Source organism: Podarcis cretensis (genome assembly GCF_951804945.1).
Source record: "Podarcis cretensis genome assembly, chromosome: 2".
Taxonomy (NCBI): domain Eukaryota; kingdom Metazoa; phylum Chordata; class Lepidosauria; order Squamata; family Lacertidae; genus Podarcis; species Podarcis cretensis.
The window spans coordinates 124,991,525-125,017,732 of NC_137171.1; the positions used below are offsets into that span (position 1 = coordinate 124,991,525).

At 41.6% G+C, this 26,208-nt stretch overlaps 2 protein-coding genes across 7 annotated transcripts in view; both read left to right on the forward strand.

Annotated features, from left to right (window-relative positions):
* LOC307210988 (vomeronasal type-2 receptor 26-like) overlaps positions 1-26,208 on the forward strand; it is a gene marked incomplete at its 5' end in the record, with an annotated part of 266,099 nt that overhangs the window by 233,064 nt on the left and 6,827 nt on the right. The gene's annotated exons all lie outside the window — the stretch shown is intronic.
* Positions 6,711-15,655, forward strand: LOC307207004 (vomeronasal type-2 receptor 26-like). Of its 6 annotated transcripts, XM_079960615.1 has the most exons (7): positions 9,232-9,262; positions 9,381-9,453; positions 9,652-9,891; positions 11,785-12,627; positions 12,858-13,088; positions 13,792-13,918; positions 14,525-15,655. In XM_079960615.1, the coding sequence occupies exons 3-7, from the start codon at positions 9,850-9,852 to the stop codon at positions 15,415-15,417; spliced, it is 2,136 nt and encodes a 711-aa protein (XP_079816741.1). In that variant the 5' UTR covers positions 9,232-9,262; positions 9,381-9,453; positions 9,652-9,849; the 3' UTR covers positions 15,418-15,655. The 6 variants fall into 6 exon arrangements, with proteins under 6 accessions (XP_079816738.1, XP_079816742.1, XP_079816741.1 ...); XM_079960612.1 differs by lacking the exons at positions 9,232-9,262; positions 9,381-9,453 and adding an exon at positions 6,711-6,877 and having other exon boundaries at positions 9,600-9,891; XM_079960616.1 differs by lacking the exons at positions 9,232-9,262; positions 9,381-9,453 and adding an exon at positions 6,711-6,877.

A 26,208-nucleotide genomic window follows, 5' to 3' on the forward strand; every position in this document is an offset into this window, starting at 1 on the left:
GCAGCTGCAGAGATATTGTAAGGGTAGTCTTTCATGGTTGCCATAGGGATGGTTTCCTTCTTAGATGGTAGTTTGTTGTTGTCCCTTGCGCTCTGTGTTAGATCTATTGTTAACAGGTTTATCTCTGCAGTTACAGAGGTATTATAGGAGTATCTTTCATGGGGTCTGTCTTGGCTTTTTCAGGGAGGTTCTCTTTCTTTAATTGGTCCGTTGCCGGATCTTTCTCTCTCACTTTTTCCTGAACATTCATCTCTGTTAGCTTATTTCTAAGGGTCTCCAATCTTCCCAGGATCTCAGATTGGGCAAGGAAAGGCAACAATCCAAACTGATTTATTAATGCCTTTTCTTCTGGATAGAAGTTATCAGTCCCCTCATTAGGCAGTCTCATCTCCTGTCTTAGTTTCAGGGACCCTTGCTCAGTATGTTCCAGTTTGTCTTTTGAGTGTCCTCTCTCCTCCTTTGCTTTACAAGTAAATCTTATCTCAGCTGTCGTAAGATCATCAGAAAACAAATTCAAACATGTGTTGTTTTCAAAATATCTTGTTACCGTTATCCTTTTCTTTAACAGCAAATGTCTTGATCTATATATATATTTAGCCAAGTTTTGATCTTTGAAGGAGGCAATCACTCGCAGAGAGTATCCATTGTAGAATATGAAATCTACTGAGATAATGTCATTTAATTTTATTTTCCCTGGCAGTATATCATCTAAAGTATTCACAAAATGCACCAAGCGTTCTTTCTGTGTGAGGAAGCCCTTTGGCTTCGGGTAGTTTAGAAAAGCCAACTTCCTATCTGCCAGTATCAGTTTCCATCCTTTATCCTGGGACAGATCTTGCCCTGCTACTGGCTCATCTTGAGATCTGCCATAATCAATGGTATGGGGTGAGTCTTCTTTAATATTTATGGGTCCTTGAGGTTTCAGCATAGAGCACCCGGGTAGTGATTCCGTTACCTCACTTATTTTGTTGGGCAGCAATGGTGTTTCTTTCAAGGACTTCAGCTGGATCTTTTTTCCTGGATCCACACTGTTGTTCTCTCTGCTGCCGTGTGTAGCAGATTTGTTAGAGTTTATTTTTGATTTTGTTGGAATCAGCTTATATAGTCTTTTCCAGCATACTTTACATGCACGTCGGTTTATGACAGATTTCCTTGTAGTTTTTATGTTCTTACTTTTCTTTTTAGTTTCAGCTTTCTTCTTATGAGATCTCTTACTGATACCTCGCTTCTTTTGATTTACTTGGGTAGGAGATTCAGTTTTAGGGACAGAGACATACAACCCTATGTCCTTTCCTTGGTATAAATGATTTTCCACTGATGATCCTTGTGTGCACTTGCTGGTTGCTAGTTGCTTTGTATATTCTGACTCTTGAGGGATGGTTGGTGGGTCAACACCATGAGATTCTGAGCCTTTAGCTTGGAGGGAATAATTTTCCACTAGTGTCAGGAGCAGCCCATTTGTTATTGTTAAATATTTTTTCATAGCTGCCAGATCCAGATTTATAGAGAGCAGCCAGTCCTGAGGATAGCAGTCATTGTTTTCCGTCTGGGAGCCCATAGATGAAGTCTGGGTTTTCTGGGAGTTTCGGGTTTCTTCCTGTAACTCTGAGGATAATATCTCAGCCAAGACTATTTCATGGGCCAGGCTCATTGTATTTCTATTTTGGTTGTTATTCTCCGAGTCCTGTATTCCTCTAGAGAAGGTTGAGTGATCTTGAGCAGCAGAGGAAAAAAGAAGGGCCTCATCCTGCTTCGACTCAATCATCTCAGCCATCTTTTGCTCGTTTCCATTTCCATTCTCGTTGTCCCTTGTATGTGAAAAGTATTGCGTGATTTTACTCTGTTTCTCATAACACTCCTGGAACAATGGACTTGTCGCTATCCCCAGGTCCTTACGTTTCTTTCTAGTAAGTACCATTTGTAAATCTTTGTTACCAATCAGGGGTTATTCTTCCTGTTTCAGAAACTATGTCTCTTAGGAAGTCAAAAACTCCACCCAGCTGTAGACTAAAGTCCAAATTGAGGCAAGATTTGGGGTGGCTGTTTGTAATTTGATAGCTTATAGTTCAGAGCATAACACGGAGTTGGCAATAAATTAGCTGTCACCCGTTTTCCTTATTATCGGACAGACTTGAGGAGAGTGGCGGCGTGGGGAGTAAACCCTCCGGACATTAAGATAACAAGAAGGGCTTTGCTGGGGCTGGATAGGGAAGGAAGGGAGGAAAGCTTGAGAGTTCTTCCGTCGGCTCCCAGTGTCCTTTTACTGATAGAAGCTGATAGAAGCTGATAGAAGCTGGGGGTTTTTTCAAGCTGCGCCTCTTATCAGCCTAATTTGCTGAAGACGCTCTTACTCATTCCGACAGGACTCGAACGGGGACTTGTTTCAACCCCATTTTACGGTGTTTCCGATCACCCACCTTGAGTTTTTCCTTTCTCAGTGACGGGGTCCCTTCACGGCAGGGGAGTCAGGCCAGACCTCTTTTCCTTCCCCTCTCACTCGTTTCAAGAGACTACCCAGCTCCACAGCACCAAAGCACGGCGGGGGGTGCGGCAAGGCAGCAAGGCTAAAGCTCGAGTCCGGTGATAAAACAATAAAACAATAAAACGCTAATGCTAAGAAAAGCGAAGGCAGTGTTGAGGAGATGACGCAGCCACTAACTCATTACAATTAAAAGATAAGATAAAAGATAAACCCCCAAAGGGTTTAAAAAAACTACTTAAAACTACTTAAAACTATATCTAAAAGCAGACGAGGTTAACATTATCTATCTCTTTTAAAAAGGTGACAGAACTGATTATTTTCGTTGCCATGATCCTACACTTCGTCAAAGGGAAACTCCCCACCAGAGTAGAAATCATAAATTGAACAGATGGAAAGCTCTTCAATCTGAGCAGGCTGAAAGCAAAGAGTAAGGTTACCGTAACTTCCGTCATAGAGCTTCAGTATGCTGATGACAACGTAGTGTGTGCACGCTCAGAGGATGACCTCCAAACCATCCTAAGTATCTTTGCAGAAGCTTACGAAAAGCTTGTCCTATCACTCAACATCAAAAAAACCAAAGTGCTGCACCAAGTACAAAATAATTCCTCTGTAGTGCCAAAAATCCAACTCAATGGCATAACGTTGGAAAATGCCGATCACTTCTCCTACCTAGGCAGTTATCTTTCCACAAGGGCCAAAAAATTTTACACCTCACTTGGGAAGACAGGCGAACTACCTAATATCAGTGTACTGGAAGAAGCAAAGATCACCAGTGTTGAAGCAATGATTCTTCAACATCAACTTCGTTGGACTGGTCATGTTGTGCAGATGCCTGAAAGCAACTGCTCTGTTCCGAACTTAAAAATGGAAAGCGTAATGCTGGTGGTCAACAAAAGAGGTTTAAAGACTGTCTCAAGGCAAATCTAAAAAAATGTAGTATAAACACCAACAGTTGGGAAACACTGGCCTGTGAGCGCTCCAGTTGGAGAACAGCCTTTACCAAAGGTGTCATGGCCTTTGAAGACACTCGAACTCAGGAAGCAAGGGAGAAACGTGCTAAGAGGAAGGCACGCTTGGTAAATCCACACCGTGATCAACTCCCACCTGGAAACCAATGTCTCCACTGTGGAAGGATGTGTGGATCCAGAATTGACCTCCACAGTCACTTATGGACTCGTTGTTAAAACCATGTTTATGGAAGACAATCTTACTCGGCTACAAGTAATCGCCAAAGAAGAAGAAAGAAGAAGAAGTATCTCAAAGCTGTGCAGCAGAAGATTCCCCAAGCTGGTGCCCTTCAGATGCTACTCAACACTACTTCTCATTCCTGCACATTGGCTATGTTGGCTGCTGGGAACTGGAGAAGTTTGCTTCAGATAGTTGCTTAATGTTTGCACTTAATCTAGCAATAAATATAGTTTCCTACAAAATAAACCAAAGATTGATTCTTCTTTGAGAACTGAATAAGATGTTATCCCCAAAGTGAAGGTGGCACAATACATTTTAGAACATACTTTATTGCTTTTTCCAAATCATAATAATAATAATAATAATAATAATAATAATAATAATAATACCGGGTAATAATAATTTTTATTTATACCCCGCACTCCCCAGCCAAGGCCAGGCTCAGAGCGGCTTACAAGCAATAATAAAAACAAGTTGAATGATTACAACTTAAAAGCAAAATTAAAATACAACATTAAAATATTGAAACATTAAAATATTAAAATGTAGCCTCCTCGCAGGAGGAGAAGGAAAAGAAAAAAGAAAGAGAGGGAGGGAGGGAGGGAGGGAATCAAATTGGCTCCAAGCCAAAGGCCAGGCGGAACAACTCTGTCTTACAGGCCCTGCGGAAAGAAATCAGATCCTGCAGGGCCCTGGTCTCATGAGGCAGAGCGTTCCACCAGGCCGGAGCCAGTGCTGAAAAGGCCCTGGCTCTGGTTGAACCTAATCTGACTTCCTTAGGGCCCGGGACCCCTAGGGTGTTGCTGTTTATGGACCTTGAGGTTCTCCATGGGGCATACCGGGAGAGGTATATACAGAATATATACACACACATATATATATATATATATATATATATATATATATATATATATATTCTATATACAGTAATAAACACAGTCTAATCTATAATAAACAATAACAACTGCTAATCTGTCATTTCTTGGAAGAAAGCAGAACGGGAGCTTAAAATTAGAACCACAACTCAGAACAAGTTTCTGATGAGTCCATCACATCCTCCACGTGTCCCTAATTTCCAGGGACAGTCCAGAATTTGCAGAAGCCAGAAAATCCCGGAATATCCCACTTTTTCTTAAGACGTCCCTATTTGAATTGAATAGATGTCAGAGGGTATGGGTCATGATTTCCCAGGTTTATTCCAATCCTTGGGAAGAATTTGTGTACCAACATCTAGTTCCTTATCTTTTAAAGGGGTTTTATAGATATGAAAGTTTCCATAATCTACAGTACAACTGAGAACTAGAATCCTTTCCCCTCTGTACCCTTTATGCTTAATCAATATTCAGATTGTGTTAAGGGTATTAGAGCTTGTGTTTTTGCATGTTCTTTTATAATAAAACTATGAATTTAATTAAAATAAATCCAGTATGTGTTAAGGTTTGACAAAATTAATTTTAGTTGGTTAACAGAGAACAGTTGATTATTGGTATAGAAATCTCATAAATTGGATTATTCCTGTTGGGGGTTCAAATGGTTGCTTACTGGTGTCTTTGGGACTGTGCCACCTACGCCCCCTAAATTTTCAGCAATCAATAATTTGAACAGTTAATAGACAAACCAAGGAAAAAGAGGGGAAATCAACATGTGCTATAAAGCTATTTAATCTGTAAAGTGAACACAGCTGAAGTCATACAACTGCTTCAGGGATCTGCAAAACATACTATACAAGCTTCCGCAACCTGACTCCTGCAAGATGTTACCCAATGCTACCTTCCTGACCCTTCTGACCCCTGGCCATAGAGGCTGCTTTGAACTAGAAACGGTGGATTCAAATGTTTGCTTAATGTTTGCCTTTTGATCTATCAAGAAAGGTGGTCGCTCTAATTCCAGTGGAATTCAACTAAAGTAAAGCTTATTTTCTTCCCGGTTGGGCTGGCACCTTTAACCTTATTAGATACCTACCAATCCAGATGGAAAGCTACACTGCTGGAAAAGCTTAAAGGCTTGGGGATCCCACAGCAGACTTTGATAGTGACAGGCTTCGAGAAAGCCAGGACTACAATTCGCCAGCGTATCTGGGACGTAGAATTACAATGCCACATGAGCGAAATGATCAAACATCCAGCAATAAGGGAGCATGGGAGAGGTTTCTCTCCAGCTAACTATCTGTCAGCTCTTCAGGTACCCAAATACAGACGGTCTTTTACCCTCGCCAGATTTAACGTTCTTCCTTCTGCCTTACTTCAGGGCAGATTTGAGGGTAAACCTTACACAGTACGGGTCTGTCCTTGTGGCTCGTTGGAAGTTGAAACTGCTTCACATGTATTATTACGTTGTCGTTTTTATGAGGATATACGTTTGACTTTTATTACACCTGTTTTGCAAAAGTCTAGGAAAGAATTGGAATACCATAGTTTAAAATTACTGCTAGAGGATAAGAATCCCAAGACTACATTAAATGTAGCTAAATTCTGTGCGTCTGCAATCAATCGCAGGAAGCAAGTGGTACCCCATAATGACCAAACCCCCAAATGTTAATTACAGGGGGCACGCTAACAATTAATTTTTAATTTTTATATTTAAATCCTTGTTATATTCATATTGTCCCTTGTATTTTTGATATTTTTTATGATCTGTGATATTGTGTGTGTTGACGCTGGTGTGTGACCGTATTAATAAATTCATTCATTCATTCATTCAACTAAAGAATGATTTGTCTTTGAGACTTGGAAGTGACATGCTCCCCAAAGTATGGGACACAAACTTGGAGGAAGGGGTGGTGGTCTCCAAGCCAAGAGCTGCTCCCTCAGCTCCTGGGGAGCCAGGCCAGAGTTGGCAGCGTACGAGGGTCAGAAGCAAACTAGTAAAATGCATTATAAATGACTATTGCCATTCTCTCTTGGCTAAGGTGGTCTCTGGCATAATGTTGGAGGACCATAATCATGTAGAGGTTGCCATGGAGCCACATGGGGTCCTCCATGGCAACCCTTGGACTGTCTCACATGGTCTTTAGTCTAACATATTGAGCACATCGCATCAGGGAGCACACAGCCTTGAGTTCAATATTGGATTACTGCAATGCACTCTGTTTGGGTCTTCCTTTGTTTCTGATCCAGAAACTGCAGTGAGTTCAGAAGTGACTGTCAGGAGTAAGGCCTTGTCAGCTTATAATAATTCTGTCCTCAGATCTAGGGCTAATTTAGACTGGTGAATTACAAATGTGTTATAAAAATATGACACCGGGGGGCTCTGTACAGCAGTAAATGCAAAATTGAATTGAGAGCTATATAACTTGTTTTTCTTAGCTTTTTAGATCAGTGTGGATCCAGCCCTTTAGTGGTTGCTGGTTTCTTACTGGACCAAATGCAAAGTGTTACAAAAAATAAATAAATCCTGAGATCTCGGCACCAGTTGACTTGTAGAATTGCCTCACTCTGTATATGTCCACTCAGCTGATTCTGTTTGCAGAACTGGGACTGTTACTGTTGCCACATAATACTCCTTCTGTACTGATAATAATTTAATTTGGCAGCCCATACAGTTTGCCGCTCCCTGCCTATTGAAATCTTTACTGGAGTCTCTTTTTTTGTCCCTGAGGAAACCATTTTTATTCAGGGTTCAGATACGTGGAAGTTGGCATGTGTTTTTATCTGTCTTTAGCGTCATTGTTTATTTTACAATATTTTGAATATTTAAAATAACTTTTCAACATGGTCTTTTATTGAAAATTTATTATTTTTGTTGCTTTTTATAAACCACTGGGAGGGTCTATTTACACTAAAGTGTTATATAAATTTGCCCTGATCTAGCATCAGTAAAGATCAGCCAATCCTTGAAGCATGTATTGAGTAAACTTTCTTCTTCTTCTTCTTCTTCTTCTTCTTCTTCTTCTTCTTCTTCTTCTATGCAGCTGCTCCCATAAAGGTTTCAGAGGAGATATTTATTCCCCTTACATTTATCAGAACCACAGTGATTTATTCTTATTCTCTGCAGAGTCCAAGAGATAGTTCCACACCCCTCCACATATTGCCTTGGGGAACAATAATGTCAACTTCACAATTAAGGGCTGCAGGAGGTTGTTTATTCAACTATGCTTGAAAAGCCTGATGTATAAAATACCTTGGGGCCAAGATATAGAGCATTTGAAGGAGAAAGTATAAAACCTAATCAGAATATAGGAAGCTGCCCTCTAGCTCAGGACCATCTAGTGACTGGCAGCATCTCTCCATGTAGAGGACATCCTCAGCCCTACCTGTTATCAGGTAGCAGAGACTGAACCTGACACCTTCTGGGTGGGAAAAAGATGCTCCATCACTGAGCTATGGCCCTTCCCTTCAATCCTAATTTGGGCAGAGCTGAACACCCCTTGTATTTGTCAAGTCGCTGAAGCCTCTGTCTTGCAAATATTTGGGGTTTCTTCTAATTAGCGGCTTGTGTTTGGCAGGAACAGTCACAAGGAAAGGGTAGCAGGCAGACCCAAAATGATGATGATTATTATACCGCTGCTTGTTTTGTTGCCTCTAGCAACGTATGGGATGCAGCAGAGGGCAAAATGTCCACTGAATCTGATCAGAGATAGAAATCTGACTGTTAATTATCACCGGCAAGGAGATCACCTTATTAGTGGAATTATATCTTCAAGATTAGTTGGAAATCAACTTCCCTTTAGCTTTTCCAGCACCCCAGTAAGTGATTTTGAGAAGTAAGTAATGGTGTATTGCCATACAGTGGTACCTTGGGTTAAGTACTTAATTCCTTCCGGAGGTCCGTACTTAACCTGAAACTGTTCTTAACCTGAAGCACCACTTTAACTTATGGGGCCTCCCGCTGCCGCTGCGCCACCAGAGCACGATTTCTGTTCTCATCCTGAAGCAAAGTTCTTAACCTGAAGCAATATTTCTGGGGTAGCAGAGTCTGTATCCTGAAGCGTATGTAACCTGAAGTGTATGTAACCCGAGGTACCACTGTATTCCTTCTTCCTAAACTTCTCTCCACCCCAGTAAGCGATTTTCAGAAGTAAGTAATGGTGTATTGCCATATTCCTTCTTCCTAAACTACTCTTGACTTCTCTTGCTGTACTGATAAATCCCTATATTTGTTGTTTGAAGATTAAGGGAGCATCTCATTCACTGGAATAAAATACAACTGGAAAATCTGAGTAGGCGAATTGCTGGCATCCATCTGTCTATTTTTCCTGGAGGTGTAAACAATAATGCCTTTGGATGCAGACCTGTTATTTGTTCCATTTGTTTATTAAAGTTTTCTGTACGTCACTTTACTTGGTGAAAAGCAGTGTATCAATGTGATTTACACTATAATTTAAGTATTAAAAAAAAAGTCTTGCTCTCTAAAGTAAACTTGTTTTCTATAAGCTAAAAAAGCTGTGAAGTGTGTTTGAGTCGCAGCTTTTCTGAACAGTGGTACCTTGGGTTAAGTACTTAATTCGTTCCGGAGGTCCGTACTTAACCTGAAACTAGCCTATGCAACTTCAAACTGCAGGTGTCTGCTATCCTTAGGCAGCTGAAATGTGTCCTGTGCGCTAAGATTGGCTCTGGGGACATTTTCTGAGGTGCTCAGCAGAGCTCAGCATCTGTTGATTTGGCTGGTGTGAGTGGTTGCTCTTCCCAAATTGCACTACAAACATGCAAACCATGATTGGGGGACCAGTTTCTGTGAGATATATAATGTCTAGAGTGATCTTTTGATACAGGGGCAGCTAGTAGCCACAGAACTGGCCAAGGACGTTACCAGAACATGGGCCTCCATCCTCCTCCTTTTCAAAGGTACTGCAGATACTATTACTGGTACACCTCAGCCCCACATTGTCCTACTTTCTGGCCTCCTTTCACATTTGCCTTGATTTATACAAACAAGTACGCAACTCATTTTCACTGAATGGTGGGTGACTATGTGACACACCTTTTTGCAGCTGGATGGATGTGAGGAACTGCCACGTTCTTTCCTTCTCACTTACTGCTCAGGAGATCAATCGTAACCCCAGGCTCTTACCCAACATCACCCTGGGCTACAGCATCTATGATACCTATTTTGATGGAAGAATAACTACTGATGCCTTGACAGACCTCTTTGCTGGTGGGAAAATCAACATTCCAAACTACAGCTGCGGAAGATGGGGAAACCTTCTAGCTATTATTGAAGGGGGTGAAACCGACATCTCCATGCACATTGCAAGCATGTCGGGCGTCTACAAGATACCACAGGTGAGAACTGGGTTCAAGTCAAACATACCCAGCAACATTTGCCATTTCATGAGAAAAGCAAGGTATGCTTAGCTTAGTGCAATTTATTTTATTGCTCCCTGCCGCCCAACCAGTTGCAGCCTCTGTAGCACACTGCTACATAAATTTTGCCCTACTGGAAATTGGCACTTTCAAGTGCTGTTATTGAGCTTGGCACGGGAAAGGTTTCCTCCGCTGTTCCATGAGGCTGCTACCTCTTCTTACAGCTCCAGGAACTGTTAAATAAAATTGTTTAATGTACAGTGGTACCTTGGTTTATGAACAGTCCTGTTTGCGAACTATTCAGTTTACGAACTCCGCAAAACCGGAAGCAGTGTTCCGGTTTGCAAACTTTACCTTGGTTTACGAACAGAAGCCGAATGGTGAAACAGCACCTGCAGTGGGAGGCCTCAATAGGGAAAGCACGCCTTGGTTTAATAATGGATTTGGTTTAAGAACAGATTTTCAGAACGTAAAGTTTGTAAACCTAGGTACCACTGTACATTGAAATGGGAACTAAATTTATAGTGTGCCTGTATTGTATACCACGAGGCATGGTTGGAAATTTCCACTGAAGCTAAAGAAGAGCTTGCTAGGTTAATCATTAATGGGGTTGTAGCATGGAACTGTATGTGTATGTCTACTGGTTCAATCACATGAAAAAGATAGTATTAGAGGTCCATGCCTATGTTAATCTGGGAGATATCCATGTTTGGGTGTGTGCCCTTTGTTTGAAGCTACTGAAGAGAATGGATGTGTGAATCTGTCTCCAGCAAACAACCTCTGGCTAATGGAGACTGAAATGGCATGACACCAGTAATGAGCCGCATGGCGCCACAACTGCCACCCAGCAACTAGGTGAATGGAATTTCTCTAAGAGGGGTGTTGAATGTGGAGTACCTCAAGACTGATATGATTTAGGAGTGAAGAGGGAGATGGCCATGTTTTCTGATCATACTGAATTGTTCTAGATTGTTAAACCAAAAGCAGATTGTGAAGAGCTCCAAAGAACTTCTCCAAATAAAAAGGCACATGCAATTCAATATAAACAAGTGTGAATTTATGCACGCTGAGGGGAAAATCAGCCTTAATTTCACATGTTTGCTTCTGGGTTCTGAACTGACATTGACTGAACAGAAATGAGACCACAGGGTCTTGGTAGATAGGTCAATGAAGATGTTGCCTTTTCAGCATTTGTCATGTAAAAGCAAATTCCATGCTAAGTAGACCATCAGGAAAGGAATTAAAAATAAAACTGTCAATCTCATAATATAGTTATACAGACCTATGGGGCCACTGCCTTTGGAAGACTGTGTACATTGGTTTTTGACACATCTCAAACAGTGTACAGGTTAAACTTTATTCACATTAGCCAACAGCAATGGCAACATAAAACAAGCAATATATACAAATAAAAAGACAGCAATGGGTAAAAAGGGCAATCAAATGACCAAATGTATTATAGAATTGGAAAAAAAGTTCAGAAAAAGATATTGGAGATGCAGTGATCATATTCAAAAGGGACCATTGGAAAACAGTGCTAAAGCTCTTGTCCATGCTGATGACACTAATTTTTCATAAGATTTCAATCTAGGGGAGTTGTGTATGATGTAGAAACCACTCTGGGTGTTGTGGTGGACTGACCTCCCAGACCTACTGAAGGCTTTATTGTTTTGCAGGATACATTTTAATGGAAGCGTGATTTTAGACTTTTGCATTCATAATTTTGTTCTATTGTATTTCTCTAAACTGCTGAGAGACAATTGCCATTAGGTGATAAATAAATTGCATATATATGAAATTTCAAAAAACATTGAAGCTTATGCTAATTAAATGTTTCATCATATTTGATTTGATTTGATTTGATTCACACAGAGGTATCCAATCTTTGTCCTGAGAAACAAAACACCAGTTTCTTTTCTTCAACAGCTCAGTTATGGCTTTGTTCTTCATGATAAAGTCCAGTCCCCTTTTATCTACCAGATGGTCTCAAAGGAAGAAACTCAGTACCTGGGAATTATCCAACTCCTCCTGCATTTCAGGTGGACGTGGGTTGGTCTCTTTGCTCCAGACAATGACAATGGAGAAAGGTTCCTGAGTATCTTGACATCCCTGATGATCAAAAGGGAAATCTGTGTTGCCTTCACAAAAAGAGTACTACTACAAACCTGGCTGTGGTTACCCCATGAAGCCCCTGCCATGTGGAGACAAGTCAATGTCTTTGTTTACTGTACAGACTCTCAATATGGACTTTTTATAATCATGGAGGTACAAACCTTGCTTGAAAGGATGGAAACTGGGGGGAAAGTCTGGATAATCACCGCTCTTGAGAACACAGTCTTGTTCTATGAGACGGAATCCTTCCGGTATGCCCATGGTTCTTTGTCCTTTGTAATGAAGACCAAAAAAAAGATGAAAATGGACGACTCCGAACCAATATTCCCTTCTGTTTTGGATCTTTGGCAAGAAGAATTTGAATGTTCATATTCCAAACATGCCTTGTCTGTGAGAGGTTGGACAAGATGCAGGGAGACAGAAAATGTGATGATCCAGCAGGAATTTATTGAACAGGTTCATTCCCAAGATAGCTATGTTCATTACTTCAGTATCCTAGCCATTGCTCAGGCCTTACATGCCGCATATTCATCCGGATCAAAGCGGATGTCACTGATGGGTGGAGGAGACCTGTTGGAACTTCAAAAGATTCAGCCATGGCAGGTATATCCTTTTCCTTTTGCAAACTACTGTTCATTGTCCCAGCTCTGGAATCACATATTAGGAACATAGGAAGCTGCCTTAAAATGAGTCAGACCATTGGTCTCACAAGTAGCATTGTCTATATTGGTCTAACAAGTAGCATTGTCTATATTGACTGACTGACAGAGGAAATGAATTATCCATAAAGGTTTCATGTTCTCTGAGTGCTGGAGTTTCCTCTGTCGTTGTAGCTTCATCCATTCTTGAAAGAAGTGCATCTCTATTCTAATACTTCACCTGATGGACAGTACTTGGATGAGAATGGGGCATTGGCCATTGACTTCGATATTGTGAATTGGGTGCTGTTTCCTAATACCTCTCATGGTAGAGTGAAGATTGGGGAAGTAGAGAAACAGGCATCCTCAGAGGTAAAGTTGACCATCAACCAAGAAGCAATTGTCTGGCCCCTGGTCTTTAACAAGGTATGGAGAAATGATATGTCATTTTATTACTTGTGACATCTGCTAGGCTCTAATAGCTTGTTGAATAGCACATATGAGACTTTGACTGTGATTTTACTGATACAGTGGTACATCGGTTTATGAACTTAATCCATTCTGATAGTCCGTTCTTAAACCGAAACTGTTCTTAAACCAAGGCGCGCTTTCCCTAATGAGGCCTTCTGCCGCTGGTGCTCTTCCACAGTTCAAATTCGTCATTATACCGAGGTAAAGTTATCAAACCAGTTTTGTGGAGTTCGTACACCGAATAGTTTGTAAACAGGACTGTTCTTAAACCGAGGTACCACTGTACTTCCCTCGAGCGAAGTCATTGAGATGAATGGAACAGCCTCTTGAGTAAGCATGTATAAGATTTCACCGTGAATAGGAGGCTTTCCGAAGCACAGTAAAATAGCTTTCCCAAATGTAAGGTCTTCCCAATCTGTTCAGAATATCCAAAGGCAAGCATGTATTTCCTGTAGGGACAACCCTGCACCCACCCACGAATATTAATCAGAGCTGGCAATTATTAATCACCTGCCAAAATAGGGCCTGGGGTCACTTATGGCCAGTGGAAGCAAATATATGTTTTCCACAATCTTGCCAAAACACTATGATCTGTTTCCAAAAGCACAAATGCTCCTAATCGTTTCTCATTGATTCTCCTTCCTCAATTTCTGCCTAGACCATGCCTCGTTCAAGATGCTCACAGAGCTGTCACCCTGGATATGCCAAGAAGATTCAGGAAGGGAAGCCCCCGTGCTGCTATGATTGCACTCCCTGCTCAGAAGGGACCATCTCCACTCAGGAAGGTAGGCCAAGACCTCAGAAAAAACCGTCTTACCTGGTAGGATGGGGCAAAGGTTTGAGCCAGCCTAAGCATGATGTTTGTAATGGCATCCCATGAGTGGAATGCCTCTCGGGTTTTTGGAGGGTCAAAGAGCAGCACTAGGAGGGATAAGCAGTTTTAACGGGGGGAAAGCATGTCCACCTCTTTGACCAATGCACACATGCACAAGTCATCAGCTGATGGTCAGTGAAAGTCTACATTCCTTAAGCTCACAATTATGCCTTTGAGGCCCTACCCATCACACAACTCAAAAAGTGGCATCACCAAATAGGTTGACCTGCTGAGCTAAGTTTAATCCAGTGGCCAGAGGTTCCTAGCACCAGTTTACACTTAATAGAAGCACTTCTGAAGTATCTCACAGGCCAAGCTTTTCTAGCCATGCTCCACATGATCTATTTTGGTGGATGGGACCATGGATCAAGATGTTTTTGCCAGCGAACTTTTGCTTCTCTCTTTCCCAACAAAACTGTGTTCTTTTTTTATCTCTCCCATATGCCTACCTTCCCCATATGCCTAGCTTGGTTTATAACTGATGTTAGGACACTGAAGTCTCTTTTTCTCTCTGCAGATACTGCCAAATGCACCAAATGTTCAAAAGATCAGCATCCAAACAAAGACAAAAATCAATGTGTACCCAAAACAATCACCTTCCTGTCCTATGAAGAACCTTTGGGGATCCTCCTAGCTTCTTTTGCCACCCTCATATCCTTAACCACAGTTTTTGTGTTGGAAATCTTTATTAAATACAAAACCACTCCCATAGTCAAAGCCAACAATAGGGATCTCTCCTACACCCTCCTCATCTCCCTCCTTCTCTCGTTTTTGTCCTCCTTCCTCTTCATTGGCCAGCCAAGAAAAGGGACCTGCCTTTTGCGTCAAACAACCTTCAGCACCATCTTCTCAGTTGCTGTCTCTTCCATCTTGGCAAAAACCATCACTGTGGTGCTGGCCTTCCTGGCCACTAAGCCAGGGAGCAGGGTGAGGAGATGGCTGGGGAAGAGTTTGGCCCACTCCATTGTCATTTCCTGTTCCAGTGTACAAGTTCTCATCTGCACAATCTGGCTTGGGACATCTCCTCCTTTCCCTGACTCTGACAAGCACTCCCAACCTGGGGAGATAATCCTGAAATGCAACGAAGGGTCTGTGGCCATGTTCTATGGTGCCCTTGGCTACATGGGCTTCCTGGCTGCCATCTGCTTCACGGTGGCTTTCCTAGCCAGGAAACTACCTGGGGCCTTCAATGAAGCTAAGCTGATCACCTTCAGCATGCTGGTCTTCTGCAGTGTTTGGGTGTCCTTTGTTCCCACCTACCTGAGCACCAAGGGGAAATTCATGGTAGCAGTGCAGGTTTTCTCCATCTTGGCTTCCAGTGCTGGGCTTCTAGGATGCATCTTCATTCCCAAATGCTACATTATTATACTGAGGCCTGATCTGAACATGAGAAAGACCACAAACAGCTAAATATGATATTTGATTGTTAGCTCTAGGGATATCATGGAACTGTAGAGTTAGAATCCACACCAGAATATTGACTGCAATGTGCAGCTGGCCATGTATATAGTGAGGCAAGGATCCAATTGTGTGCTTATCATGGTTCCCTTAGCCTCACATGTGATGGAAAGCAGGTAAACATCTACTGGTGGATTTCTGGATGATATTCAGAAGACCTCTAAGAGGTTCTGATACCTGGTTCTTCATCAACAGCAACTCTGGAGGCCTCTTCTCTGTTGAGTTAAGCTGTTCATTACTCTTAGCTGAATTGCACAAGCTGCTTAAGAAGTTGCAAACTGAATTGCTAAAGTACTAAATAAACTTAGCTAAATTCGAATAAAGTCACATTAAGACAGCTACATTTGATTTGATTAATTATATTTCTATGCCACTCTTTATTAGATTGAATCGCAGAGCAGTTTATAGACAATAAATAACAATAGAATAACAATAACAATAGACGCAAAAGAAGAATGGTTATGCAAGCTGACCGGGTACTTGGAATTCGCAAAGCTAACTGATGTATTAAGACACAAATCTAATACAATAGTTAAGAAAGAATGGGATCATTTAAACAACTACCTGATGAATCAAGGTTCAGCACCTAAGATATGGTTGTGCCTAGAATAACACTGCAAAAGCCATAAAGTCCTGATACCAAAATGAGGAATCAATAGAAATACAGGAAAATATCTCTACTAAGAACAATGAACTGTTGCGGTACTGGCGGAAGTCTTTATTTGTTGTTTTGTAGGTATATTTGTATGTAGTTCTCTGTGTTTTAATTTAAGAATCTGTTTGTAAAATATTAGTCTAACAATGAATTTACTGTTATCCTAGTTTTATACACACACACTCCCCCCCCCCTTTTCTTCCATTTTTTCCCCCTCTCTTCCATACTTCTCCTTTCTTTTTTCTTCTTCTATATTATGATATTACTTTTCCTGGTCGGGGACAGAGGGTGGCGCTTGGGGGGGAATTGTCGTCGTGCCACTCCTTGGTGTGTGGAGTGCCTCAGGGTGCGATACTCTCCCCGATGCTTTTCAACATCTTTATGCGCCCCCTCACCCAGCTTGTCCGGAGTTTTGGGCTGGGTTGCCATCAGTATGCCGATGACACCCAACTCTATCTGTTGATGGATGGCTATCCTGACTCGGCCCCAGACACACTGATCAGTTTGGAAGCTGTGGCTGGATGGTTTCGTGGGAGCTGGTTGAAGCTAAATCCTTCGAAGACAGAGGTCCTGTGGCTGGGACGGGATGATATGGGATTGGGGGAGCAACTCCCATCTCTTGCGGGGGTGCAATTAGTGCCAGCACCGTCCGTTAAGAGTTTGGGTGTAATCTTCGACACCACCCTTTCCATGGAGGCGCAGATTGCAGCTATAACAAAGGCGGCATTTTTTCATCTCCGCCAAGCTAAGCAGTTGGCTCCTTACCTCTCTCGCCCTGACCTAGCCACTGTGATCCACACGACAGTCACCTTCAGACTGGATTATTGTAACTCGGTCTACGTGGGGCTGCCCTTGAGACCCAGAAACTCCAGCGGGTGCAGAATGCTGCGGTGAGACTCCTTATGGGGTCCTCGCTGCAAGATCACATTCACCCGGTGCTATACCAGTTGCACTGGCTTCCGGTGGAGTACAGGATCAGGTTTAAGGTGCTGGTTTTAACCTTTAAAGCCCTATACGGCCTAGGACCCTCGTACCTACGGGACCGCCTCTCCTGGTATGTCCCACAGAGAAACTTAGTCTTCAAATAAAAACATCCTGAAGGTCCCAGGCCACAGAGAGGTTAGGCTGGCCTCAACCAGAGCCAGGGCTTTTTCGGCTGTGGCTCCGACCTGGTGGAACGCTCTGTCACAAGCGACTAGGGCCCTGCGGGACTTGACATCTTTCCGCAGGGCCTGCAAGACAGAGCTGTTCCACCAGGCCTTTGGCCAGGGCACAGCCTGACTCCCTCCTTCGGCAATCTTCACGGAGCTCTGGCCCAATGGTTGCCATTGGTTTGATTTGAATTAATTTTATAATGAATGATTTTAGAGTTTTGTGTTGTGTTGTACTGTTGTACTGTTTTATTGTTGTTAGCCGCCCTGAGCCCGGCTTTGGCTGGGAAGGGTGGGATATAAATAAAATTTATTATTATTATTATTATTATTATTATTATTATTATTATTATCATCATCATCATCATCATCATCAATTTTTGATTCTTTTTTATTTACTTAATCAGTTTGACGACTGTAAGTTTTGTTCTAATTGTTTGTGTATGCAACATAATTCAACAACAACAACAATAAACAATAGTGTAATAGAACATCACAAATATAGACTTATAGAGAATAATGAACAATTCATTGGTATAACAATTACAGCTCGTTGGTGAAACCATTACTAATAATCAGTAAATCAATTACAATTTATAAAACACTGTTAACAAAACACCTAAAAATATTATATTATAGCATTCACAAAGTACTACAGCATTTATAATTTATGAAACAATATTAACAACAATAACATAATAGCAACTCAGAAAACCCAAAGCACTAATTCTAATTCATACGCACGCCGCCCTCCCCCCAAAATCTTTCACTCTATTCAGTCCATTAAAAGACACAGGCACATAATGCCTATGTCAGCAACTACATTCTGAAGGTTCCTCGGGCTGGAGGTGTGACAGCGCAGGTAAAACCAAGCACTGCAGGATGACAGACAAATCTCTCCCCCCTCAAAGTTCTTCCTCTGGAAACAGCTCCCTCATGAAGGCTCCTAGGGCTGGAGGGTAAGGCAAAGCAGTGGAAACACCATTGCCTGATGACCAGCACAAAGTCTCTCCTTGCTCACCATCAAGGTTATCGGTACAAGTTCTTATGGGAATCTGCAAAGTTGATGCTCATTTACAAAGAGTTTGCAGAAGATAAATATTTTCAGCAAATGGATCCTGATGAGGAATAAAAGTGCAAGGCTGGGAGAAAACTTAATGCATGGAAGGACATGGCTAAAAGTTTTGGTTTTGGGCAGGACGTTGACCTTGATTTTAGATAGAAAGAGATGAGTAGTCTCAGGAGAAGTAAAGTTGTCAGAGTCGGACATAAAGAAAGGGGAACGTGGCTGACGTTTTGGGCAGAATGTTGGGTGTATGTGATTATGACCTCATAGAATCATAGAATAGAACCACAAGGGCCATTGAGTCCAACCCCCTGCCAAGCAGGAAACACCATCAGAGCACTCCTGACATATGGTTGTCAAGCCTCTGCTTAAAGACCTCCAAAGAAGGAGACTCCACCACACTCCTAGGCAGCAAATTCCACTGTCGAACAGCTCTTACTGTCAGGAAGTTCTTCCTAATGTTTAGGTGGAATCTTCTTTCTTGTAGTTTGGAACCATTGCTCCGTGTCCGCTTCTCTGGAGCAGCAGAAAACAACCTTTCTCCCTCCTCTATGTGACATCCTTTTATATATTTGAACGTGGCTATCATATCACCCCTTAACCTCCTCTTCTCCAGGCTAAACATGCCCAGCTCCCTTAGCCGTTCCTCATAAGGCATCGTTTCCAGGCCTTTGACCATTTTGGTTGCCCTCCTCTGGACACGTTCCAGTTTGTCAGTGTCCTTCTTGAACTGTGGTGCCCAGAACTGGACACAGTACTCCAGGTGAGGTCTGACCAGAGCAGAATACAGTGGCACTATTACTTCCCTTGATCTAGATGCTATACTCCTATTGATGCAGCCCAGAATTGCATTGGCTATTGTGTAGCTACGTCGTGGAATCTATGCTAACAGAAGGGAATCTGAATAGTTTGACATCACAAACGATGCTGGACAAAAACAACAGAACCTGGAGCTTTTTGCATGAAGAGGTTCTCTCCCCTTCGGAAATAAATGAACCTGGGCAGAATCTGGAAACATCTTTGCAGCTTTGCATGTGCCAGTTTATTTTATTTTTTGTTTATTTTATTATTTTTTATTCAAAGTTATAACAAGACATATTTTCCAAAAACATAACCTTATTTCCCCCCCATTTTCCTTTCTTTCCAAGTAATGCTTCATGTGGTGAGAGCCACCACAGGGTCTTTTGTTCCAATAAGTCTTTGTATCTCTCTCATACTCTCATTAATGATTTCCTGATTATATGGTTGTAAAAGCTTCTATGAATCTTCCCTTTCCTGTACCATAAGTATGCATGCCAGCCAAATCTGTTGTCATGTCCTTCTAGTTCTAATTCCTCTTGCTTGTCCAATCTCATCCAGTCCCTGATCCATACCAAACAAGCAGATTCATAATACAATTTAAGGTCTGGGAGGGCAAACCCGCCTCTATCTTTTACATCTGTAAGTATTTTATGTTTTATCCTTGGCCTTTTGCCCCCCCAGATAAATCTTAAAATCTCTTTCTGCCATTTTTTTAAGCATTCATCTTTCAGGATGACTGGTATTGATTGAAAAAGAAATAGCATTTTTGGCAACACATTCATTTTAATCGGTGATATTTTTCCTAACATTGAGAGATTCATTCTGCTCCATATTTCTAAATTTCTTTTTACCTCAAGCCAAATTTTTTCATAGTTATTTTTAAATAGGTTTATATTTCTTGATGTTAACCAAATCCCAAAATATTTAGCCCTTTTATGGACTTCAATCTCAATGTTTTGTTCTAATTCGATTCTTTCTTTCTTCCTTCATGTTTTTAACTAATAATTTAGTTTTATTCCTATTTAGCTTAAATCCTGCCACTTCCCCAAAATTCTGAATTTTTTCTATTACTTTAGGGAGTGAAGTTTTAGGTTCTTCCACTGTTATCACTAGGTCATCTGCATACGCTTTTAACTTGAATTCACTTTTCCCAGTTTTTACACCTGTAATCTCTTTATTTGCTCTTATGTTTTTGGCAAGTACTTCCAAGACCAGAATAAACAATAATGGTGATAATGGGCATCCTTGTCTCGTTCCTTTTTGGATTTTACAGTCATCCGTTATCCCCTGATTTATAATTAGTTTAGCTTTTTGTTCTGAATAGATTGCTGCTATTGCTTTTAAAAACTTGGGACCACTTCTGATTTGTTCTAGCAGCTTTATCATGAACTTCCAAGAAACATTATCGAAGGCTTTTTCAGTGTCTGTAAACATCATTGCCACTTTCTTTTCATTTTTAGCCTCCAAATATTCTATTATATTCAAAATATTCCTTATATTCGCCTTCATTTGTCTTCCTGGTAGGAACCCGGCTTGATCTTGATGTATATATTCATTTAATATTTTTTTTAATCTATTAGCTAGAATATTTGCAAACAATTGGTAATCATTATTTAACAAGGAGATAGGCCTATAGTTTTTAATTTGCAGCAAATCTGTCTTGTTTTGGAATTACTGTTATATAGGCCTGTTTCCATGTTCCTGGGATTTCGCCTGTGTTCAATATTTCATTCATGACATCTTTCAATGGGTTCGCTAATTGTTCATTTAATATCTTATAATATTTTGCCGTAAAGCCATCCGGGCCTGGAGACTTGCCATTTTTAGAGCTTTTTATTGCCTCAAGCATTTATTGCATTGTTATCTGGGAGTTAAGGATGTTCCTTTGTTCTTTTAAATATGGCATATTGCTATTTCTGATGTACTCTTCTATCTTAAATGTTTTTTCTTTCCCTTGTCTATACAGCTCAGAAAAATATTTAACAAACCCTTCTCATATTTCCTTCAGCTTGTCTGTAATTTTGCCATTTATGTTAATTTTATTTATGGAGTTCCTTTGTTCACTTTTATTCAACTGCCAGGCTAACAACTTCCCCGGTTTATTTGCATGCTCAAAATATTTTTGTTTTACTCTTTTTATTTTCCAGCTGATTTCCTCGTTTATAATCACTGAATATTGGGTTTGTAATGTTTTGATTGCCTGTTTTACTGCCTCTTTATTTGCTTTGTTTGGCAGCTGTTTCTCCTTTTTCATAATTTCCTCTATTTCTTTTTCTCTCTCAATTTCCTTTTAAATGAGTTTTGTTGTATAAAGAGTCCTCTCATTACAGCCTTGCTTGCATCCCAGACTGTCTGTAACTTTGTTAGCCCTTGACTATTTCAAAATAATCCATCTAAAAATATGGAACACAGCCAACAGCAATGTTAGATTATGCCTTGTCTCAGAAGAAGATGCTCTACTGACATGTCTGCTCTGCTCAACAGATACCTGCCAGGCCAGTTTTGAATAGGAGCAGGTCTCTTAATTCCAAACAGTTTGTTTATTTATAGGATTTACATGAGAAAGTGAGCTATTTGGAAAGGTGGGGGAACTTCTGTTGCAACAGAATAATAAAGATCTGCCTTGCTTTCACAGGATCTTGCCTCAGCTCATTTTTCTCTGACCTATCACGAACTTGAGGGGCTCTGAGTCCTTTAAAAGGGAGTCGGGCTGTTAAAGGCACCCCCCCCCCCATTTTCTGGTCACACCTACCTGCAGATTTATTTTCTGTATTAGGACTCTGATTCTTGAAATAAAATATCCTTCTATTATCTATTTCTGGTGCCTTCCTGTATAGTCTTAACCAATCTAGAGTCTGTAGTACAGCTGGAAGGAGCTGTCTGCAGTCAGAAATCTCTGTTTGATTATCCTCACACTGTCAGAGGAATGACCCTAAATTAAAATTCTTCACGACAACGACAACAAGACCTTGCCCACCCAAACCCTAAATTGGGCTACTTGGTTGAGAAAAATTGAGGGGGACTAGGAGAGGAATTTCATTTGAAAATAGCTACTGGCAATTGAAGAAATGTTTCCCCTCCAATATTGGAGACAGGATGCTCTGAGTACCAGTTGTTGGGAAACACGTGTAGAGAAAGTGCTGCTGCGCTTTCATCTCCAGCTTATGGACTTCTGTTTGGGGCAGGTGGTTGCCCATTTTGAGAACGGGATACTGGACTTTATAGGCCTTAGGCCTGATCCAGCTTCAGGGCTCTTCTGATGTCCATCATACACCACTTTCTTCCTCCTTGAACCATGTCAGATTCCTGAGTCAACATGTTTTTCTCCTGTTCTCCACCTGCTCCCATAAAGTTTCAGAAGAGATGTTTCTTCCCCTTACAATCATCAGAAGAACAGTGATCTATTATTATCCTTCCCATAATCAAATAATCTTCAAATGTTACCTTTGGTAACAACAATGCAAACATCACAATTAAGGGCAGCAGGAGGTTATTTACTCCACTGTGCTTGAAAAGTTTGATGTATAAAATATCTTGTGTGCCACAGAATCCATGCAGTCAAGATACAGGGCAGGTGAAAGGGTACAGGAAATAGGTCCTTGTGGAGCGTAATCAATAGGAAGCTGCTTTCTTCTGGCTGGCAGCAGCTCTCCAGGTCAAGAACATCCTCAGTCCTACCTGGAGCAGTTAGCAGAGGTGGATCCTGGCACCTTCTGGGTGGAAAAGAGTTGCTCAACCACTGAACTATCACCCTTCCCTTCAGTCCCTTTTTAGCTCTGAAGCCAGAGCTGAACAACCTTGCCTTTGTCAAGTCAATGAAGCCTCTGTCTTGCAAGAATTTGAGGGGGTGTTTCTAATTAGTGACTTGTGTTGAGAGGAACGGTCAGAAGGGAAGTGTAGCAGGCAGACCACAGAATGATAACACTGCTTTTATTGCTGCCTCTTGCAACCTACGAAATGCAGCAGAGGGCAAAATGTCCACTGAATCTGATTGAGGATAAAAATCTGGCTGTGAATTATCACCGGCAAGGAGACCTCCTCATTAGTGGAGTCATATCTTCAAGATTAATTGGAAGTCAACTTCCCTTTAGCTTTTCCAGCACCCCAGTAAGCGCATTTCTGAAGTAAGTAATGATGTATTGGCATATTTCTCCTTCCTAAATTACTCTCCAATTCTCTTGCTCTACAAGGGTCAACCCCCTATTTTCAGGTACCCCTGATAAATTACTATTGCCTGTTTTTTGTTTGAAGATGGGGGGAACGTCTCAGTCAATGGGATCAAATGCAATTTGAAAATCTGAGTAGAAGCATAATGTTCAAGAAAAGCAACATATGCCCTCTTTTAGTTTTCTCTTAAACCATAGCATGCTGTAGATTTTATATCCATATTCCACAATTGCTGCAATGCTTTCATATCTATATTATAACCAATATCTATTGCCCAATGTATCCTCCTTTATAGCTGGGTTCAAAAATAGTTGGAGGGAACCATTTTCAGCAGGAACTGCACAATTCTTTTCCCCTGGCTAAACGCAAACTATGCAACTGGAAACTGTAAGTGCTTACAGCACTTGAAATGCAGCCTGTGGGGCTAAGTTTGGCTCAGGAGACATTTTTTGTAGTGCTCAGCAGAGCCCAGCATCCCTAAGACTTCCTGTCTGATGTAAATGGTTACTCTTCCCACACCCCACTACAAATATGCAAACCATTATTTGGGGACCAGATTTGTGAGGAAGATAATGCCTGGAGTGGTCTTTTGACACAGTGGCAGCTAATAACCACAAAATTGTTTGGGTGCCCTAAGAGGTCACCACCCAATGCTGCCCTACTTCCCATCCTCCTTCATCTAGTAACAAAATGTATGTGACTATCATTTTCACTGCACCATGGGTGACACACTTTTGACACACTTTTTTGCAGCTGGATGACTAGAAGGGTCTGGCACATTCTTTCCTTCTCACTTGCAGTTCAAGAGATTAATCAGGACCCCAGGCTCTTACCCAACATTACCCTAGGCTACAGCATCTATGATACCTATTTTGATGGAAGAACAACTTCTGATGCCCTGACAGACCTCCTTGCTGGGGGGGAAATCAACATTCCAAACTACAAGTGTGGAAGATGGAGAAAGCTGCTGGCGGTTCTTGAAGGGGGTGAATCTGAGGTCTCCACGCACATTGCAAGCATGCTGGGCACCTACAAAATCCCACAAGTAAGAATTAGGTTCAAGTCAAGCACACCTGGAAACATTTGCCATCTCGTAAAAGAACAAGTTATGCTTACCTTAACGCAACTGATTGTATTGCTTACTTTATACACCTAATTGAAACACTGCTTTTCATGAAGTGAAGAGTCATATAGAAATATTTTCTTAAATAAATTGATCTTCTGCATGTGAAACTGATGTTCTACCACTGGGCTATGACCCTTTCCCCATGTTATTTATTTATGAATGAATAAATGAATGAATGAATGAATGAATGGGTGGGTGTTATTTTCAGCCTTTTCCCCATTTTATTGTGTTGAGAACACTCTATTTTTTTGTTCTGAATGTGGGTGGCAGGGAAGGAACTGATGTTTGTACAGTGTCACTTAAGGCAGAGCTTATTCTGGTTCTAGTTATCTTCTCATCAGCTTTTGATGTGTGGGCACAGTGTTGAAGTAAATGAGGAAAAACAAGCAGAGCTTGCAAGGTACAGGCACTTCTGGTGAGTAGCTCCCATTTCCAAGAAACTGGTCAATTGCCTACCCTCTAGTGTCATGATGAAGACTTCAAACAGCTCACTTGGCTTAGTGAAACCAGACACACACAGAGCTTCTTTTCAGTACTTTTATTTGTAGTAAACAGAAATACACGGAGACCATGGAATGTACTCCTTCAAAGATTGAGCTGTTGACTCTCAAGGGACATCATGTCAACTGGCTGCTGTACTGTTTCTAATACATCTGATTCCTCTCTGTTCAGGGCTAGTACACCTGCCAGCTTGCTCCTGTTCTTCACTATCCATTATTTTGCAGCTCTTTTCTTCTTCTGGGATGTTCCCCATCTGCCACCACCACAGACCTGGGTCCATACTCTCTTCATCTGCCTCCTGACTGGAAGCTTCTCGGGGCTGTGGTCTCCACCGCTCCTCCTCATCTGCCCAGTCCCTGACACCTGGACAGGGTTATGCTCTCCCCGAAAGAGCAGGTTTACAGTTTTGGAGTGCTTCTGAATCCACCTGTCTCACTGGAGGGTCAGGCAGCTTCGGTGGCTAGAAGTGCCTTACACCAACTGTGACTAGTTCTGCAGATATGGACATTCCTGAACAGCCTTGCCCACAGTAGTTCATGCGCTGGTTATTTCAAGACTGGATTACTACGATGCTCTCTATGTGGGTCTTCCCTCACGCTTGATCCAGAAGCTGTGGTTAGTTCACAAAGCTGCAGCATGATTGCTGGCAGGAGTGAGGCCTTGTCAGCATATAGCACCTGAGTTCAGAGATCTGCACTGGCTGCTGGAACTGCCTGCCTATTGAGATCAACCAGATACCTTCACTGTACTCTCTTTGGCACGTGCTAAAAATATTCATGTTTTGACAAGCCTGCAATGATGCTTAGAAAATTGACATCATACTGGGCTGCATCAATAGGAGTATAGCATCTAGATCAAGGGAAGTAATAGTGCCTCTGTATTCTGCTCTGGTCAGACCTCACCTGGAGTACTGTGTCCAGTTCTGGGCACCACAGTTCAAGAAGAACACTGACAAACTGGAACGTGTCCAGAGGAGGGCAACCAAAATGGTCAAAGGCCTGGAAACAATGCCTTATGAGGAACGGCTAAGGGAGCTGGGCATGTTTAGCCTGGAGAAGAGGAGGTTAAGGGGTGATATGATAGCCATGTTCAAATATATAAAAGGATGTCACATAGAGGAGGGAGAAAGGTTGTTTTCTGCTGCTCCAGAGAAGCGGACACGGAGCAATGGATCCAAACTACAAGAAAGAAGATTCCACCTAAGCATTAAGAAGAACTTCCTGACAGTAAGAGCTGTTCGACAGTGGAATTTGCTGCCCAGGAGTGTGGTGGAGTC